Here is a 21,501-nt window from a genome sequence, read left to right as displayed (position 1 = left end):
GGCTTGCTTATTTATTTGTTTTCTCTTCTGTATTTTCAGTTTGTTGTCTTCTGTACACTGGTTCTTTGTCCATCCTGTTGGGTGCAGTCTTTCATTGATTCTATTGTTTCTTGGATTTAAGTATGTCTACAAGAAAACGAATCTCAGCATTGTCTATAGTCACATATACATACTTCGATAATAAATTTACATCAGGGGTTCCCAAGCCTTTTTTATGCCATTTAGCAAGGGGTCTGCAGGGAACCCCTGATTTACATAGATGCTGCCTGCTCTGCTGAGTTCCTTCCAGCATTGTGTGCATGTTGCTCTCCACAATTTTTGTCCCAGACGTGAATTTAAGCTTTACCAATCAGGCCGCCCTCTTAACAAATGAGCCAGTGAATAAACATTTGAATTAACAAACTAAAATTCACTCCAAGACCTTAACCACGAACATCTCACCGATTTTCCTAACAGCATGAGGGAAATTAGTCATAGTCACGGTCATACTTTGTTGATCCCAGGGGAAATTGGTTTTCGTTACAGTTGCACCATAAATAATAAATAGTAATAGAATCATAAATAGTTAGATAGTAATATGTAAATTATGAAATAAATCCAGGACCAGCCTATCAGCTCAGGGTGTCTGACCCTCCAAGGGAGGAGTTGTAAAGTTTGATGGCCACAGGCAGGAATGACTTCCTATGACGCTCTGTGCTGCATCTCAGAGGAATGAGTCTCTGGCTGAATGTACTCCTGTGCCCAACCAGCACATTATGTAGTGGATGGGAGACATTGACCAAGATGGTGGCATGCAACTTGGACAGCATCCTCTTTTCAGACACCACCGAGAGTCCAGTTCCATCCCTACAACATCACTGGCCTTACGAATGAGTTTGTTGATTCTGTTGGTGTCTGCTACCCTCAGCCTGCTGCCCCAGCACAAAACAACAAACATGATAGCACTGGCCACCACAGACTTGAAGAACGTCCTCAGCATCGTCCGGCAGATGTTAAAGGACCTCAGTCTCCTCAGGAAATAGAGACGGCTCTGACCCTTCTTGTAGACAGCCTCAGTGTTCTTAGACCAGTCCAGTTTATTGTCAATTCGTATCCCCAGGTATTTGTAATCCTTCACCATGTCCACACTGAACCCCTGGATGGAAACAGGGGTCACCCTGTGGTAATTAATGTGGTAAAGTAAAATTATCTCCACAGAAATGATGCATTACAGTAAATATCATGTTGTATCTATTATTTTATTTGATTATGAATGAACAAGATGTGTTGCTAATTCACCCAGCAACAGAAAAGCACTGATTACATCAATGTTGGAAATAACAGTCACATTAACTCAAGGCAAGCAGATACAGCAAGCACCAAGTAGCCAATATCCACATTTCTTCAAACCTTCAGCATCAAGAGCTTGACCCTTCAATTCTTGGACAGTCTCAGTACACGTGAACCATCATCCTCATGCACGTGCCTTTTTATAACGCCTCACGCTACTTTAACAAGCCAAGCTTCTATAGTGCTTAAGTCCACCTCGCCATCACTTCCTTTGTTGCCTCTTGCACTGCACTCTGCAAACTCCACCTTCATAGGCCCCTGAGAGAAATCATAATCTTTTCCCTTCTTTCCCAAGGGTACAGAGCCAGCAATGCCAGATCCATCCAAGGACTTTGGTACACCAGAGCGAATTGTCCTCAGAGTGTTTCTGTGGGGAAGAACAAAAAAAAACAGATTTTACATATGTCATGATAGGTGGTGACCAAGAACAAGGTAATAAGGTCAAAGAATCAATTCAGTTTATATAACCTGTCATCACAGGACAGACAAAAAACAGGAGTGGTGCAAATACCAAGCATTTGGGTTTCTGAAACTCAAATGTGGTTATCCCAAATATTTTTTGCATTTGGTTCAAAAAGTAATCAACTTATTCACTACAGAGTAAAGTTCATTCACTTCATCTGTAAGATGTAAAGTTGAAGTTAATGCACATTTGTGTCTATTTTATAACACTCTGGAGAAATGCATCTTAATTAGAAAGAGTGAGTTGAGATTATATTAACAGAATTAAAGGTGAAACAGGTCACCAGGACCCAATGGTCTGCATCCAAGTGTCTGTAGATAGTAAACACATTAGGTGAAGTCTTTCAAAATTCAAGTTTCAGAAGGGTACCAGTGGATGGGGAAAAACTCCACCGATGCACCCTTGCTGGAGAAGGGAAAAAGAAAAAAAAACAACACACAGAAAACTATCAGTCAGGTAATTTGTAGCCCGTAATAAAGGAAATAATAATCAATTTGGAGAAGCTTAGTCCAATACAGCATGGAGTAGGATCTTCTGGCCCTCAGAGCCATGCCGTCCAGCATGCCCCCAATTTAATCTGAGCCTGATCATGGGACAATTACAATGACCAATTAACTACTAACCAGTATGTCTTAGGACTGTGGGAAGAAACCAGAGCACCCGAAAGAAAACCCATGCAGTCAAAGGGAGAACATACAAACTCCTTACAGAGAGAGGTGGGAATTGAACTAGGGTTGCTTGTACCGTAACGCATTGTGCTAACCACTACACTATCATGCACCCCCCCCCCCATTAAAACAAGCCTATATGGTTTTAAGAAAGAAAAATCATGTTTGAAAAAAAAAAAATCGCTAGGGTTCTGAGGATCTAACAAGCAGAGTCCACAGATAGGACCGGTATATACAGTACGTGTTTTTGGATTTTCTGAAGGCACTTCCTAAGATGAAACAAAAAGCTGGTGAGCAGGAGCCTGGCTTTACAGTGCTAATGTGGATTGATAACTGGCTACCACAGAGAAAACAAAGTAGGAACAAATGGGGCGTTTTCAGGCTGGAAGAATGTACGCAAGTGATTATTTATTGACATGAATGAGATGAGATACAAGGTATCCAAGTTTGCTGATGATACATAAATAAGAGAGAGCAATAAGATATCGGCAGTTTGAGTGAGTGAATAATAACTTGGTGGTTAGAATTTACTGGAGGATAGTGTGAGATTATGTACTTTAATACGGAGAATCAAAAGACAGACTATTGCTCAAATGGGAAGAAATTGCAAATGAGTAAATACAGAGGAATCTAGATGTTTTTGAGTACAAAACACTAAAGATTAGTGTGGAGGTGTAGCAATAGGTAGGTAGGAAGGAAAACAAAATAGCTTAATTGAAAAGTGGTTGGAATTTAGAAACAGAGGAGGTTTAACACACTTGCACAAGATGTTGGTAAAGCTGCATCAGAGATACTGTATGCCATGTTAGACCCATACTTAAGAAAGGATACGCTAGTACTGGAGAAGCTCCAGGCTAATTCCTGGGTTGAGAAGCTGGTCTTATCAAAGGATTTTTAAAGAATTAGATGCATATTCTTTGAAGTTTGTAAAAATGACCTTACTGAAACATTTCATCTCCTCAGAGGGCCTTATGAGGTAGATATTATTTGCATGAATGGAAATGTCCTGAATAAGGAAACAGCTACAGGATGAGGGAACAGGCTAATAAAACTGAGCTGCTCAGGAATTGCTTCGGAGAGGTGGTGGTGATTTTTTGGAATTCTCTGCCTAGAACAGCACTGATAGATCAGATGGCCTTCTCTTGCTATTGTCTTGTGTACACGTAGATTTCTATCAGATACATTTTATCCATTATCTACAAAATAAAATACAAATGAGATCCAGGAAAGCAATTAATATGGACTTGGAAGTGGAGGATGGAGTTCAGTCCAGAAAAGTGGGTGGTGATAAACTTTGGAAAGTCAAACTTGTAGGCAGTATACAAGGTCAATGGCAGGATTCTTAGCAGGGGAGAGTTCCTCTGCAATATCCAGGAATCTCTTAGATAGGCACATGGATGAAAGAAAAATGAAGGATTATGGGCTATGTAGGAGGGAAGGATTATTTTGGTTATGTATTAGGTTAATTGATCGGTAATACATCATGGTCCGTGGTGTGTTGTACCAGTCTGTGAGTACTTTCACAGTAGTGTCTATGTAAAATATAAAAGATATTAGATTTCATGTAATATGCACCTTTTCTAAACTAATCCAGAGCTGGTGGTACAAACAGAAACAATAGCTACCTATTCTATGAGAAAACACAGTCCCTAGCACCCCTTCTGAAAGACAAGATCCTACAGGACTTTTTATTCTAACATCACACCTGCAATACAATACTCACAGCTCCTTTTCCAGTTGTTGCTGAATTAATTTTGCAGATTTGGCCATGGTCACATCTGTAATTCAACAGACAGACAAAACTTAATTTTTTTAAACCTACTGAGCATGCAAACATAGAAAACCTACAGCACAATACAGGCAACACACATCAAAGTTGCTGGTGAACGCAGCAGGCCAGGCAGCATCTCTAGGAAGAAGTACAGTCGATGTTTCGGGCTGAGACCCTTCATCAGGCGTCGACTGTACCTCTTCCTAGAGATGCTGCCTGGCCTGCCGCATTCACCAGCAACTTTGACGTGATGTGTGTTGCTTGAATTTCCAGCATCTGCAGAATTCCTCGTGTTTACGCATGATACAGGCACTTTGGCCCACAGAGTTGTGCTGAACATGTCCCTACCTTAGAAATTACTAGGCTTACCTACAGCCCCCTATTTAACTAAGCTCCATATACCTATCTAAAAGTCTCTTAAAAGACCCTATCGTATCCACCTCCACCACCGTTGCCAGCAGCCCATTCCATGCACTCACTACTGAGTAAAAAACTTACCCCTGACATCTCCTCTGTACCTACTGCCCAGCACCATAAACCTGTGTCCTCTTGTGGCAACCATTTCAACCCTGGGAAAAAGCCTCTGACTATGCACACGATCAATGCGTCTCATCATCTTATACACCTCCATCAGGTCACCTCTCATCCTCCGTCACTCCAAGGAGAAAAGGTCGAGTTCACTCAACCTATTCTCATAAGGCATGCTCCCCAATCCAGGCAACATCCTTGTAAATCTCCTCTGCACCCTTTCTATGGCTTCCACATCCTTAGTGAGGTGACCAGAACTAAGCACAGTACTCCAAGTGTGGTCTGACCAGGATCCTATATAGCTGCAACATTACCTCTCGGCTCCTAAATTCAATTCCACGATTGATGAAGACCAATACACCGTACACCTTCTTAACCACAGAGCCAACCTGCGCAGCAGCTTCGAGTGCCCTATGGACTCGGACCCCCAAGATCGCTCTGATTCTCCACACTGCCAAGAGTCTTACCATTAATATTATATTCTGCCATCATATTGACCTACCAAAATGAAACACTTCACATTATCTGGGTTGAACTCCATCTGCCATTTTTCAGCTCAGTTTTGCATCCTATTAATATCCCGCTGTAACCTCTGACAGCCCTCCACACTATCCACAACACACCCAACCTTAGTGTCATCAGCAAATTTACAAACCCATCCCTCCACTTCCTCATCAAGGTCATTTATAAAAAATCACGAAGAGTAAGGGTCCCAGAACAGATCCCTGAGGCACTCCACTGGTGGCTGACCTCCATGCAGAATATGACCCGTCTACAACCACTCTTTGCCTTCTGTAGGCAAGCCAGTTCTGGATCCACAAAGCAATGTCCCCGTGGATCCCATCCCTCCTTACTTTCTCAATAAGCCTTGCATGGGATACCTTATCAAATTCCTTGCTGAAATTCATATACACTACATCTGCTGCTCTTCCTTCATCAATGTGTTTAGTCACATCCTCAAAATATTCAATCGTGCTTGTAAGGTATGACCTGCCCTTGACAAAGCGATGCTGACTATTCCTAATCATATACCTCTCCAAATGTTCATAAATCCTGCTTCTCAGGATCTCCTCCATCAACTTACCAACCACTGAGGTAAAACTCACTGGTCTATAATTTCCTGGGCTATCTCTACTCTCTTTATTGAATAAAGGAACAACATCCGCAACCCTCCGATCCTCTGGAACCTCTCCCGTCCCCATTGATGATTCAAAGATCGTTGCCAGAGGCTCAGCAATCTCCTCCCTTGCCTCCCACAGTAGCCTGGGGTACATCTCATCCGGTCCCGGTGACTTATCCAACTTGATGCTTTCCAAAAGCTCCAGCACATCCTCTTTCCTAATATCTACATGCTCAAGCTTTTCAGTCTGCTGCAAGTCATTCCTATAATCACCAAGATCCTTTTCCACAGTGAATACCGATGTATTCAGGAAGTACCTCTGCTATTTCCTCCGGTTCCATACACATTTCCCCACTGTCACGTTTGATAGGTCCTATTCTTTCACGTCTTATCCTCTTGCTCTTCACATACTTGTAGAATGCCTTGGGGTTTTCCTTAATCCTGCCCACCAAGGCTTTCTCTTGGTCCCTTCTGGCTCTCCTAATTTCCTTCTTAAACTCCTTCCTATTAGCCTTATAATCTTCTAGATCTCTAACATTACCTAGCTCTCTGAACCTTCAGAGAGCAAGTCAAGTCTAGTCAAGTCTTTTCTTCTTGACTAGATTTATTACAGCCTTTGTACACCACAGTTCCTGTACTTCCCTGTTTCATTGGAACGTACCTATGCAGAACTCCACACAAATATTCCCTGAATATTTGCAACATTTCTTCCATACTTTTCCCTGAGACCATCTGTTTCCAATTTAAGCCTCCAATTTCCTGCCTGATAGCCTCATAATTCCCTTACTCCAATTAAACGCTTTTCTAACTTGTCTGTTCCTATCTCTCTCCAATGCTATTGTGAAGGAGACAAAATTACGATCACCATCTCCAAAATGCTCTCCCACTGAGAGATCTGACACCTGACCAGGTTCATTTCCCAATACCAAATCAAGTACAGCCTCTCCTCTTGTAGGCTTATCTACATATTGTGTCAAGAAACCTTCCTGAATACACTTAACAAACTCCACCCCATCTAAACCCCTTGCTCGAGGGAGATGCCAATCGATATTTGGGAAATAAAAATCTCCCATCACAACAACTCTGTTATTATTACACCTTGCCAGGATCTGTTTCCCTATCTGATCTTCGATATCCCTGTTACTATTGGGCGGCCTATAAAAAACACCCAGTAAATTTATTGATCCCTTCTTGTTCCTATCCTCCACCCACAGAGACTCCGTAGACAATCCCCCCATGGCGTCCACCTTTTCTGCAGCCGTGACACTATCTCTGATAAACAGTGCCATGCCCCCACCTCTTTTGCCTCCGTCCCTGTCCTTTCTGAAACATCTAATACCAAAGGACAATATTGCTTCTTTCTACAGGCTACCTGCATTTCAACAGATGTAGACAGAATATGTTACATTGACAACAATTACTCAAAATGGTCCCATGTTGATGTCACTTACTGGCTTGGGAGAATCGCTTAAAACATTGAAGTAGTATTTTAATAGAATGGACTCAAATTGCTCGTAATTAATGATACTACATCCCAGAATCTTTACATTGATCCCACAAGATTAAATGGGGAAAAAAAAAACAAGCAATTCCCTTTATTTTCAAGCTATTGATATTTTGTAAGTATCCTTTTTGAAAGCAATCTTAGTCTTTCTGCAGATCCATGAGGAGCAGGGACCCATCACAATTGCATAAAGCAAAGTAGACCTCTCAGGAGAGAAACCACCAACTCCAAGAGGTGCTGCCAAGGACTCAGCGCAAGTTAGGGAGACACACAAGATGCCTCCAGCAATAGCTTTACAGCCCCCAGCATCCAACTTGAGAAACTTGACCACAAGGAGATAACATAGCTTGATCCACGTTGATGACATTTGGCTATGAAGAGCTTTCAATCCATAACCTGTTCCAAATTGAAGATATAAAATACATTTCTGATTTCCCTTGTACCTAGCAGACAGAAAACGTCAATCAGTAGGTAATTAGTAAATAGGTTTGTTATTATCACATAGGTAGTGCTTTGTACGCTATTTATACAGATGATTTTACAGAGGAATGCAGGAAAAAAGTACACAGTTTCAGAGAGTGCAGTGCAGGTAGACAATAAGGTGCAAGGCCATAATGACACAAGGCTACCTTATGGCTCTACAGCAGCGTTTTTCACAAAACTACCAGATAAACTTCTGTACAACAATCACTGCAATCTGCAGCCTGTAATTTCCCTTTAAGAAATTTACTTTTGAACCATCTAAATGAACTGGCGATTTTACAATCTCTTGAAGGATTCGATGAAACTGACGCTCGAGAATGCGAGTACGGCCATTACTGGGGATGGGTGCTTCGTCGAGGCAGAGCGGGAAAGAAACACAGGCTCAGCTCCTTTACTCCGTGCTGATTAATGTGTCAAGCCAAATTAAAGCATTGAGGCCCAAGAGTGGAAAACGAATTGGTGTTCAGCACCATCTGCCCGTGTTTGTCCTGTCACCCTCTCCTCTTGCTATTACTTATCGGGCAGCAGACTTGGGTCCCACACCACCAGTTGCTGCCCTGCAGTTTTAGGGCTTCCAGGACTGGTTTCACCCCCTCGGTACTGAACTGACTCCGTAGCTGTGGACTCAATCCACAGCACAAGTTCCTTGTATTACTTGTTTAATTTTTACTGTTTGCACGATTTGTTCTCTTCTGCACATTGGATGGTTGCTCGTCTTTGTTGTTGGTGGTTTTCCATGGATTTTATTGTTTCTTTGTTTTGTGGCTGCCTGCAAGAAGATATATCCCAAGATTGTATATGGTGCACGCACTTTGATAATAAATTTGAACTCTGAACTTTTCACAAGCACGAAAAAAATCTGCAGATGCTGGAAATCCGCGCAATACACACAAAATGCTAGAGGAACTCAGCAATCCAGGCAGCATGTATGGAAAAAGCATAGATGTTTTGGGCTGAAACATCAACTGTGCTGTTTTCCATGGATGCTACCTGGCCCGCTGAGTTCCTCCAGCATTTTGTGTGTGTTACTCGGAACTTCTGGAGCCTCATTACAAAAATATAGAAGCTATCCTTAAGGCTGGTGGTATGCACTTTCAGGCTTTTGTATCGACTGCCTAACAGAAAGGGGAAGAAGACAACGTCCCGGGTGAGTGGCTGCTTTACAAAGTCACAGCAAAGTGTACAAAGTCCACTGAGGTTAGGCTGGCTTCGGTGATGTGCTGATCTGTGTCCACAGCCCTCTGCTTTTCAGTCCCACTGCAAAACGCAGAACCAAGACCACCCCACTCCCCCTGCCACAAGACCTGTACGAAAGCAAGCTTCTGCGTGTAAGCACCAACAGCTGCACGTGAAGCAAGCACTTCAGGGTGCAGTCAGTACTTGAACAGCATTAGCATCACCTCACCTTGCTTGTTGCAAGCTATCAGAAGTGGTGGTGCATTCTTCACAATCACTGCATCGGTCAGCATCATGTAGAGGAACTCAGCGACATCCTTCAGCTCCTTTTGAAATGACACACTGTCCACTACAAAGACAATAGCTCTGTGTGAAAAGAACACCGAATTATGTCCAAACTCTATTCCAGCCCTCCTCCAGGCGCTAGCTCAAGCTGAACCACATCACCTTTGATCTTGTATGATCTCATTCTTCTCATTCCCTAGTGGTCTACATCATAAAGACTATACTCAGAGTTTCAATGCAAAAAGAAAAAACATGAAAGGGATTGCCAGCGTGGGAGCTCGAAAGGTACTTCCTTGGGTTGGGAAATTTAGAAAGGGAATGTAGATTGTGGCCAATTATGGCTGATTCTATATCCACATCTCAAAATTTTTTTCCTACTTCCAAATCAATGATGTCCATTCCTGTCTAATCTGTCTGCTGCTCAATGCTGACTGACATCACTGTCAATTCTACACTTGACCACTGCAATGCTCAGCTGGGCAGGCTCCTGTCTTTCTCCCCCTTTGGAACTCCTTGGAGCTACACCATTTCTAGTTTTTAAATCCTATTTTATACTGTTACGGTCGATCGGCACTGACCTATACGATCTTTGCTCAAATGCCTTGCTCCATTCCATCATTAACATCTCTATTCTTTTAATCTCAGTCCCATCATTAATAGCCATACATGCAGCTATGTTGGCCAGCTGGTGGCAAAGTGGCATCAGCGCCGGACTTCGGAGTGAAGGCTCCTGAGTTCGAATCCAGCTGGCTCCCTTGCACGCTTTCCATCCGTGCTGGGTTGAGCGTCGAGCTAGCAACTCGGCCAAGCCTGCTAAAAAAAAACGCCGTCATGACAGCGTCTCGATGACTCCACTCGGAGTTAAGGGTTTCCTTCTTCTTCTTCAGCTCTGTTAGCAGAATGCTATGGAATGCCCCGCACCCTCACTTCCTTAAACATTGCGTCATCTCGATCTTTAAACAGCTTTCTCTGACATCCCAGTCCTTACTTCATATTTACCCGTCTTTATTAAAGGATCATTTTTAGAAGGTACTGTATGTATGCAGGTCCTTGCATTTTATGGATGCCACAGAAATCTCTGGATCCAGGCATTATGCTCTTTTATCCTAAAGTTGGATCCTCAAGGAACAGAGTGGGTACAACACGTCGAATGCCAACGGTAACACACATTAGCACACAATTTTTTAAGCTCAGTCTTCCAATGGATCGTCTATAGAATAAAGTTAATGAATCGTACCATGACATTAGGTTCTCAAACTCTGCATCCAAATCCACATTAAAAAGGTATTGATGACATACGATGTTTTACCTGGCATCATTCTTGTGTTTCTCCAAATACTGATGACGCAGACTTTCATGACCAGGCAGATCGTGCAAAGTAAGTGCAGGGGCCTGTTAAAAGAGACAGAAGCTCAGCTGTTTCCTCAGCCCCTCTGGGGACTATTTCTTTTCTCACCGCTCAACTAACCCAACATTGAAATCCATACGGAGTCAAAAGCAGCTGGGAAATGCTACAGCAATAACTGTCAAACAATGTTTATAGAGATAGGAGCATGATATGAAAGAGGTACAGCCAACATTTTGGGCCGAGACCCTTCATCAGGACTAACGGAAGGAAGAGCTAGTAAGAGCTAGCTAGCTCTTCCTTCAGTTAGTCCTGACAAAGGGTCTCGGCCTGAAACCTTGACTGTACTTCTTCCTAGAGATGCAGCCTGGTTCTCATTCCTCATGTTTGCATGATATGAAATATCTTTCTGAGATTTCAGAACTGGGATAAGCTTAAAATAAACAAGAGTTAAGGGGCAGAGATAGGATAAGGAAAGATTAAATGTTAACACATGTTGCCTTCTTTGTAAACTATAAAAGGCAAAAATCAGGTGATAATGGATTATAATGAAACAAGAGTGATCTGGAAGAGCTATGAATGGGAGAAACAAAATGATCTTTAACACGAAAAGGAAGGTACGGAGGATGTTGGTAAGAAAATATACAAAGAGCTAGAAATATTTATCAATGAAGTGTTGTTTCCAAAGCTTCATTGGAGCAGTGTACAATGCAGAGGACCGATGGTGGAATGGAGAATTAAAGTGGCAGCAGTCACACTGTAACAAAGAGGAATTCTGTAAACAGTACCTCAATGTGGAATTGGCCTCTTTGCTGTAGAAAAAACAAAGGAGAAAGTACAAATCACTGCTTCAATGAAGCTCAGTATAAGCTTCAGAAACAATACTTCATTTTCCTGCTGGCCAGTGAAAGGTGGTGGCAGCCGGTAAGAGACGTGTGCATCTCTGGTGGTTGAGCAGGATGGGGCCACAGAAGGGATGTGGTTGTCAGTGAAGTAGAAAAGGTGAACAGTTCTTAAGGAAGTGTGTTTTTGGCATTAACAGAGATACTGGAAATCACGTGGATAGAACTGGAAAACCTTTAAATTTATGTTTGTCTGGTACCAATACAAGTCTCTGCCCTGGGAATAGAATAAATGGCAGTAACACAGAAGCAGCCCTTGCTGTGCAGATACACCTCCAGGAGCCAATAGGCAAAATAAAAAGGAAACCAGTGGTGTGTAAAATGGCCACCATTTTGACCACATATTAAGTGACTAACCAATGATTGGCTTCAAAGCATCCCAAGAGACAAGACAGTGCACCAGAAAAATATAAACCTTTCTTTGATAACAGTCAAAATAAATACAAATAATGAAATCAATCCCCTTTGACCTCAAAATCAAAATGTGTCCTTAAAATTTTTGAGTAATTAGAGCCAAGCAATTGGCATCTCACAGAAAAATATTAATGCACCTTACTTTTGACTGCAAAACGTTTACATTTTGCTTAAAGTGAGTTTGGTAGGTTAAGATCATACACTACTGGATACCAAAGTGCAGAGGAATCTGGCATTATTGTTTTTGTTTTGTAGAAATAAGAAATAATTAATAATCACTCTTATCTGTCTCTTGTTGGTCACTTCATGGCCAGTGCATTTTTAAGGAAGGAATCCACCTTATTTTCAAAGCTTCTCTTAGCTGCTTTGTGGAACCAAGCAAAGCTTCAGAACCAGTCATATCAGCAAATAGTAAACACAACAGATTCTGCAGATGCTCAAAATCTTGAGCAACGCATTCAAAATACTGAAGGAGCTCTGCAGGTCAGGCAGCCTCTATGGAGGGAAATAAACAGTCAATGTTTCAGACCAAAACTCTTCGTCCGGAGTGGAAAGGAAGGAGGAGCCGAAACAGGTGAGTTGAGGGGAGGGGGTACAAGCAGGCAGAAGATATGTGAAGCCAGGTGAGGAGAAGGTGGCTGTCTGGGCAAGGGAGATGACGGAAGAAGCTGGGCTGTGATAGGTGGAAGAGGCGAAGAGCTGAAGATAGGATTATGATAGGAATGGACTGACATGTGAGAATGGGAAATTGAACTGAAATGGGTGGCCACTGGGAAGTCACACCTTTTGTGCCGGATGGGATGAAGGTACGCAACAATGTAGTCCTCCAATCAACAGCACTGTGCAAAAATCTTAGGCACACTTACATATACATGTAGATAAGGTGTCCAAGTCCTTTGCAGAAAACTGAAGTAATTTTATGTATTGCATTGTTCTGCTGCCGCAAAAACAAATTTCATGACATATTCAAGAGATGATAAACCTGATTCTGATATGGGTCTTTATTGTAGACTGAGAGTGGGAAGGGGGCAGGGAGAGGGGGATCATGGTTGGAAAAAGGGGAAGTGAGAGGGGAGGAGTCAGAAGAACCAGAGAGACATTCTGTCATGATCAATAAACCAACTGTGTGGAATCAAATAACCTAGCCTGGTGTCTCAGGGGTGGGTGTGTCTGTGCCCATGCCATCCCCCATCCCCAACCCCACTCTTTCTCTGCCAGCTATCCCACAGACCTTCCAAAGCACTCCACCCTCTCCAATCCCAACATCTTTTGCTCCCGCCAAATTTGCTCTCGGCTCCATTGCCAAATACAGTGCTGTGCAAAAGTCCTAAACACCCCAGCTATATATATATATATGTGTCTTAGACCTTTGTACATCAGATCTCTCCAACACAGAGGAGCCACACCAGGAGGACTATATACAGTAGATGGCCCCGTTAGACTTACAGGTGAAGTATCACCTCACCTGGCTGGACAGTTTAGGGCCCTGAATGGTGATGAGGGAAGAGCTTTAGGGCTAGGTATAGCACTTTCTGGTTGCACAGTTAAGGCTAGGAGGGAGATCAATGGGGAGGGACAAGTGGACAAGAGTCACCTAGAGGGTGATTCCTATGGAAAGCAAATAGAGCATTTAAATAAATGCAAGTTCATCGGCATGATAAGTTACATACCTACCTTGTCACCTTTAGGTTTGTACAATGCAGAGTTACTGGTTATGGATGTATGCGTCACCATAAATTTCCTTGACAGTAGCTGAAATAAGATACAAGCATTAGGGAGGTGAATGGCCCTTTTTCTTTTATATACTTTGCATTTTTATATCAAAGGAAGTTAATAATTGGCAACTAAATTGCAAGCAACACTTTTATGAATGATTATATTAAACCATTATACTAGTGAGGCGATATAATCTGCAGAATGTTATACATCACTTCAATTATGAGCATTATTACAGAGTTAATGGCTCACACCGAAGATGTTGCATCAAAATGGGAAAGAGAAAACATGCAAAGTTGCCTAAAGTGTGGAGGGAGGAGATTCTATTTGACGCTTTTAGTTTTCATGTGATGATCCAAAGAAAAGTCACAGTGCTCGGTAAAATACAAAGTGCTTCATCACTGAGCTAGCCATCTCACCAACAGACACAGTTTATTAGTCAGGCTTACCTCCCAATTATGGGTTCATCTCCCCTAGTGTTGCAACTATAATCACCATTTCTGCCTCATGCTATCTCTAGACGGTTAATGTGACACTCAAGGTTGGCTACGGAGAAGCATAAATTTATATTACAGGGCTTATAAGAGTAGATGCAAGACTGATGCTTCTCCCAGAGTATCAAAACAAAGGGCAGATCATTACAGACTTGAGCGAAGAATTTTCTTCAGGAGTTGAGAATCTTTGTGGAGCTTCTACTCGGAACACTGTAGTAGCTTAGTCACTGAGTATATTCAAGACAGAAGCTGACAGTTTTTAGTTACAGGATCTCAGAATAGTCTTTAAAAAAAAACAATCTTATCAAATGATTGAGTAGGCACAGGCAGAGGTGTGCCAGAATTGCTTGCTTCTATTGCCTTTGCAAACCTAATTCTAGTACAATGCAGAATGGGTCCAGCTCAAAGCCTCGTGCCTTATTCTATATTTTGTAATTCAAGACAATATATAGAATATATTGTGAAAGTATTGTGTTGCTCCTTCACTCACCCTCACTCTTAATACCTCTGCTCACTGGCATAACCTCCAGCTGGCAACACAAGCCTTCCCACGTGACATAACAGCCTCAAACAAATGTATACAGACTACATCAAACAAAGCTGTATTCAACATAGATTCATTTTGATCAAGTACAATCCATACAATCAAGAATATTTCACATTACGTGTTAAGACATAATTGCCCTTATAAAATGGAATTACTGATAAATGGACTGTAGAAAAAAAGAACAGAAACCTCAAAGACAGCATACCATTTATTTGCTTTAAGAGAGATTTACATTTGCGGGAGGGTACAGTATAAATTATAAAGTTATAATATTCTCAAATAAGCAAGTTATTTTGTTCAGTGAAAATAAACCAGGAAGTGAAGAAAGAACGTCATTCATCAGAATCAACTTTCTTGTAGATTGACTTACCCTGCAGCACAACAAAGTCTTCCCGGAATCACACAAACCCGTTAGAAGAATTGCTCTGCGACTGCTCTTCCTGTTCCGTAACAGCACGAAGAAAACTGTAACAAAAACAGTTTCATATTTTTCACGTGAAACTATCTAAAAGATTTTGCTATCAATCCACAGCTATTGATCCCAAGACCAGCACTGCTCTGCTAACCCAACGCTGCTGACGGTTCACTCCATTTGCTTCCACCTTGCTAAAATGGAATGTAGTCCTGACGAAGGGTCTCGGCCTGAAACGTCGACTGCGCCTCTTCCTATAGATGCTGCTTGGCCTGCTGCGTTCACCAGCAACTTTGATGTATGTTGCAATGGTGAAGCAGAATTTTCTGTTCCTGCACATCAGGTGTAAGGTCCAGAAAATGCCAAATAGCATACAACAGTTACCAAGGGCTAGTCACTAATGGCTCATTACTAAAAGCAGATACAGCAAACCGTTACTTTTATATGAAATATTGACAAGGATACCATAAAAACTCACGGCTCTGCTACAAATAGTGGATTCCAGTTAATTGGGACATTTTGGGACCCATACATCTTCACCCAATTAAGTGGCTGTCCCAATTAGCCAAAGTTTAATAGAAATAATTGAAGGCATTAAAAAAAGACAAATTACATTTAACTAAGTAACAAATTATGTACTTAAATGGAATGCAAAAAAGCAGAGCACTAGCAAAACTACCAACAGTACTACAAAACTGTGCATTAGTTGCCTTTAGTTCAGTAGTTCACTTTCCACCTCCAATGTTTGCGCCACCCTGAGCAGGGTGAATTTACGGAAGGCAGCTGGTCCAGATGGAATACCTGGCCGTGTGCTCAGAGTCTGTGCAGGGCAGTTGGCCGGTGTCTTCACGGACATTTTTAATTTGTCCCTGGCCCAAGCAGTTGTCCCCACACGCTTCAAGATCACCACCATCCTTCCAGTGCCGAATCATTCCACTGCCACGGGCCTGAATAACTTCCGTCCAGTTGCACCCACTCCCATCATTGCAGAGTGCTTTGAGAGACTGGTTATATCACATCTGAAATCCTGTCTGCCCACTACCCTGGACCCCCATCAATCTGCCTATCACACCAACAGGTCAACAGAGGACGCCATCTCCATGGTAGTTCACTCTGCCCTGACCTACCTGGACAGCCCCAACTCTTACGTCAGAATGCTGTTCATTGACTTTAGTTCGGCATTCAATACTGTGATCCCCTCCAAGCTGATTGCCAAACTTCGCCAGCTTGGTATCAGCTCATCCCTCTGCAATAGGACCTTGGACTTTTTGACTAACAGACCCCAATCAGTTAAGTTTGACAACCTCTCCTCCTCCACTCTCACCCTGAACACCGGCGTGCCTCAAGGCTGTGTGCTGAGCCCTCTTCTGTACTCCCTTTTCACCTATGACTGCGTTCCTGTACATGGTTCTAACTCCATAATAAAGTTCGCAGACAACACCACAGTGGTCGGCCTGATCAGAGGGGATGACGAGACGGCCTACAGGGATGAGGTCCAGCACCTGGCCGCGTGGTGTGCCAACAACAACCTGGCCCTTAACATCCAGAAGACCAAGGAGATCATTGTGGACTTCAGGCATGCGAGGAGCCACACTCACGTCACCATCTACACCAATGGAGCTGTAGTGGAGCGTGTATCAAGCTTCAAGTTCCTTGGTGACCACAATTCTGAGGATCTCACCTGGTCCCTGAACCCCTCCATCCTGATCAAAAAGGCGCGACAGCACCTTTATTTCCTCTGGAGCATCAAGAAAGTTCACCTCTGTCCCAGGATACTGATGGACTTTTACCGCAGTACCATTGAGAGCATACTCACCAACTGCATCTCAGTGTGGTATGGCAATTGTCCCGTATTGGACCGCAAAGCAGTCCAGCGCGTGGTGAAAACTGCCCAGCAGATTATCGGCACCCAATTGCCCACCATTGAAAACATCTACCATAAACGCTGCCTGGGCAGGGCGAAAAGCATTATCAAGGATGCATCTCACCCTAAGCATGGACTTTTTTACTCTCCTCCAATCCGGTAGGCGCTACAGGAGCCTCCGCTCCCACACCAGCAGGCACAGGAACAGCTTCTTCCCTGAGACTGTGACCCTGCTGAACCTCTCATTACAGCGCTAAGCAGTATTGCACCCATATTGTACTGTCTCAGTACTTTTATATTTGTGTGTTGTAACACTTACTTTTTATTCAGTTATTTTGAAAGTAACACTATTCTTTGCATTTCTGGTTAGATACTAACTGCATTTCATTGGCTTTGTATCTGTACTCGGCACAATGACAATAAAGTTGGATCTATCTAATAGTCATCGAGGAAGGAATTCAACAAATGTAAGCTGCCGTGTTCTTTCGATTGATGGTGACTGAACAAAAGCAGTGCAGATAATCAATACATTATGTTCTCTGAACCTAACAGTGTTGTGTATTTGTAACCAAGGGAACGGTCTGGAGTGCCACGGTAAGAAAAGCCCGTTTCGTCAGCATCGTACATGACACGTGCACAACAGTTTTGAAGTGAGTCGGGGAGTTTTGTAGATTTCCATGTCTCCGCACGTACAGCATCAGCACTACCTTTCTTGCTGTGTGCTTCCTTGAATTTAATATTTCCATCAAGACAAACAACCATATGGTGCTTTCAAATCTTTGTGACCCACCTTCTCGGCTAGCCCCACTGACTGGTTTTTTAACATTGGTCCACTGACACGCACACCTTGTCCAGTTACAATGGAGAACCACTGATTGATAGATCCTTAGCTTCACAATTCCATGTTTGGGATGTTCCCTGTTGTCTCTGCGCAATGCCCATTCTTCTCACCGTTTATCTTGCAGCTATATAAAGCATGCAATTGTACATTTTAGCACTCCAGTTATCTCTGCCAGCTGATGATAAGTGGTGTTAGACAGATGGCTTTTAATTTGGTCTGGCAGGGTAATCTTTCTTTCGGCTAGTGCCAAATCTTTTTGTGGCATCTTGGCAAAGGTCTCAAATTTGTATTGAAGTGAAAACAAAAACAAAATATTTTTGAAAATCCAAACACGAAGAATTCTGCAGATGCTGGAAACTCAAGCAACACACATCAAAGTTGCTGGTGAACTCAGCAGGCCAGGCAACATCTCTCGGAAGAGGTACAGTTGACATTTCGGGCCGAGACCCGAACAGAGTCTCGGCCTGAAACGTCGACTGTACCTCTTCCTAGAGATGCTGCCTGGTCTGCTGCGTTCACCAGCAAATTTGATATTTTAAAACATCATTGTTTTTTGAATCAGCGTCCATTGGCCCAAATGGATAACATAACACAAGCACGCACTACTGATGCTATTTAAAAAATTAGTTCTAAATGTGGTGAAGAGTCTGATAGCTACACAAGTGCACACGACTGACGCTAGTTACAAACTGTTCAGCAAATCTCGTGTCCCAAATAAACAAAAGGAATTCCAGCTATTTTCTCTGTTAGTTTTTGTTCTTCAAAGCCATGTCTCAACTCATCGCAGTGCTACACGAGAACAAACTCCAGTGTGCTGAAGAGAACAAGCACCAGCTACGAAACGGGAGACTGATGAACTGAAAGGCCCAACCACCACTTACTCTTGCCCACACTGCAACAGAATACGTGGATCCCAGATTGGTCTCTACAGCCACTCGAGGACCCACCAATGGACAACCTCTCTGGACAACATCATACTCCACGCTAGTGATCACACGTCTACTACATTGTTGCCAATGTCCTTACTGAAACCCGGAAGTGGTTACGATATGACCAATGCTTGCCTCTAATGAAAAATTTCAATGAACAAAAATAAAAACACTTAATAATTACTTTAACATTATTAACTGAATTTTGCTTTTTGTACCGCAACACTGGTCTTTAGGATATTCTAAAGCCATATGAAACTTTTACCTTTTGCAAGAGTTTCTTTCCAAGGGATTTCACTTGAACTAACAGGATCATAGAAACATAGAAAACCTACAGCACAATACAGGCCTTCGGCCCACAAAGTTGTGCCTACCTTAGAAATTACTAGGCTTACCTCTATTTTTCTAAACTCCATGTACCTATCCAAAAGTCTCTTAAAAGACCCTATTGTATCCGCTTCCACCACCGTTGCCAGCAGCCCATTCCACGCACTCACCGTCTCTGAGTAAAAAAACTTACCCCTGACATCTCCTCTGTACCTACTTCCAAGCCCTTTAAACCTGTGTCCTCTTGTGGCAACTACTTCAGCCCTGGGAAAGAGCCTCTGACTATCCACACGATCAATGCCTCTCATCATCTTATATACCTTATACATCTTATTCATCTCATTACCTTATATCAGTTTGGCAATTTAAAAAATGTTCCTCCAATAATGTAGCCATCAGTTCAGATATAGGCACGGAGCAGGTGTGGCCTCTCAGCAGCAAATTGGTGCTAAAAAAAAACACACTTCAAACCAAGACGACAATTTTCTCAGTCTTTCTCATCGTGTTACTCCTGCTCCCTGCTACAGTGGAGCTAAGCTACAGGACATCTGGGAAACTGTTCAACCTCCATCACCTTCAGTCCAGAATCACGGACACCTCAACAGAGAGGTGAAGGTTGGGTATGCACATACTCAATGGCCGAGCCCAAATCGTTGCCAATCTGTTCAAATGGCACTTTGTTAAATATGGGCAAAACACAGAAACTCCACCAACCTGATGCCAGTCCAAAAAACCACAGAAAACGTAAATCACTAGAGAGCCACAGCAAAGAAACACAGATAATTAGCTGCTTAATACACAAGCAAAATCTTAACCTGGTTGAGTAAAATACTTAAAAGATCAAGAAATGAATCAGACAAAGCAGCATATACTAAGCACTTCGGACAGCATGTGGCCAGAGAAATCTTTGAATACAGATTCAAGATTTCTTACTGTCAGTCTTCAGTACATCAGTGGAAAGGAGAATGAAATACTTTAATTATTACTCCAGATTTGTTGCAGCATAAGACACAGTAAGCATAAAAAATAAGACATAAATATTAAGGCAATCTTATATAAAGTATGTGACTGTTGAGTGTGGAGATACAGACAGATGGTATGTACACGAAGTGAAGCTCATTACAGAGGTATCTCAAAACCAGGTTACTGACAGGAAATGATAAAGTGACAAAGTGACTGTTGGTAAGAACTCTTCTAGGTAGCAGCAGGGTACACGGAAACACAGCAGGACCAGTGACTGTGTCAGTTTACGCATGAGGTGTGGAGTGTAGCCATGAAGTGCCGGGGGGGGGGGCGGGGGGAATGATCAGATAGAAATGTTGGGAAAACTAAGCTAGCCAAGCGGCAACTGTAGAAACAGAAACCAGTTGAATTTCGAGTTAAATGGCCCTCCTTCAGAATTGGCGGCATTTTGCAATTGTTGACTTTGGGATATTCTGCGGATAAATACTACCTACTAAAGGGAGCTCGAAGCCCTGGAATGCAAGCACCAATAACTTGTCTGCAAAACCCTCCAAATTCAGCATTCTCTGCACAGGGACTCCAACAGCTGGAACACTTATTTCGCACACACCTATATATAAGCCTTCTGCTCCAAGTTCCGTCAAGGCAAGTGCCTAACTCCTAAGCACTGAAGACTCTTCAATGGCGTTCTGAAACACAGGAAGAGGTAGCACTGGGACTCCCGAGTTTCTTCAGAGAGATCGGAATTAAAGCACCAGGATTGCGGAAGAATGGTAAAAAGCGCAGGTTATCTCCCTTACTGTTTGCTGCCTCACTACTCTGTCATTGCTGCCTATTCCACAGCCCACAAACTTGTCGAAACGAATCACCAGCTCTGATGGGCCGCTTGAGAAAGAAAACGTAGGATTCCGCCCGGGATCTCACCACAAAACCCGGCCTTGAGGGACACGTTGGCAGAACGGAGAGCGCATTTCAGCAGGCTCACCCGCCAACAGCGAGACACAAGCACACCTTTCCGATCCTTACCCATGGTGAGCAGTACCACTACTAAAGCAACGAAGATTCCGAGCACGTTAGGGTCCTGATAGCCCTCCAATTCCCGCCAGAGCGACTCCATGTAAACCCGCACCGACGCAGCCGCCATTCTAACGCTCCCACTGCACCCTGGGATCTGCACTAACAGGCCTACTGCATGCCGGGAAGTGTACTCGCTAACAACACCAGGAATGCGCACAGGCCGCCGGGAGGTGTACCAAAAATCATTCAGCGCGCAGAGAACGCCGGGAGTTGTACCGAAGTCACCGGGTGCGCACGGAGTGCCGGGAGGTGTACCAAAGTCGCCGTGCCCACTACGAGCCTGCGTACTAGGGGTGTGTGTGTGTGTGTGTGTGTGTGTGTGTGTGTGTGTGTGTGTGTGTGT

General features: G+C 43.0%; 1 protein-coding gene across 1 annotated transcript; it reads right to left on the bottom strand.

Moving 5' to 3' along the window:
* Positions 1-1,219: 1,219 nt before the first annotated feature.
* On the bottom strand, positions 1,220-21,266 carry srprb (SRP receptor subunit beta). The gene is made up of 7 exons (XM_063046053.1): positions 21,108-21,266; positions 15,116-15,210; positions 13,663-13,740; positions 10,637-10,719; positions 9,272-9,408; positions 4,184-4,238; positions 1,220-1,696 (listed from the first exon to the last, which is right to left on the bottom strand). The coding sequence occupies exons 1-7, from the start codon at positions 21,223-21,225 to the stop codon at positions 1,480-1,482; spliced, it is 783 nt and encodes a 260-aa protein (XP_062902123.1). The 5' UTR covers positions 21,226-21,266; the 3' UTR covers positions 1,220-1,479.
* Between the last annotated feature and the right edge of the window lie 235 nt (positions 21,267-21,501).

Source organism: Mobula hypostoma, chromosome 4, assembly GCF_963921235.1.
Source record: "Mobula hypostoma chromosome 4, sMobHyp1.1, whole genome shotgun sequence".
Classification (NCBI taxonomy): Eukaryota; Metazoa; Chordata; class Chondrichthyes; order Myliobatiformes; family Myliobatidae; genus Mobula; species Mobula hypostoma.
The sequence above is the reverse complement of the archived record's forward strand: the minus strand, read 5'-3'. Positions and strand labels throughout refer to the sequence as shown.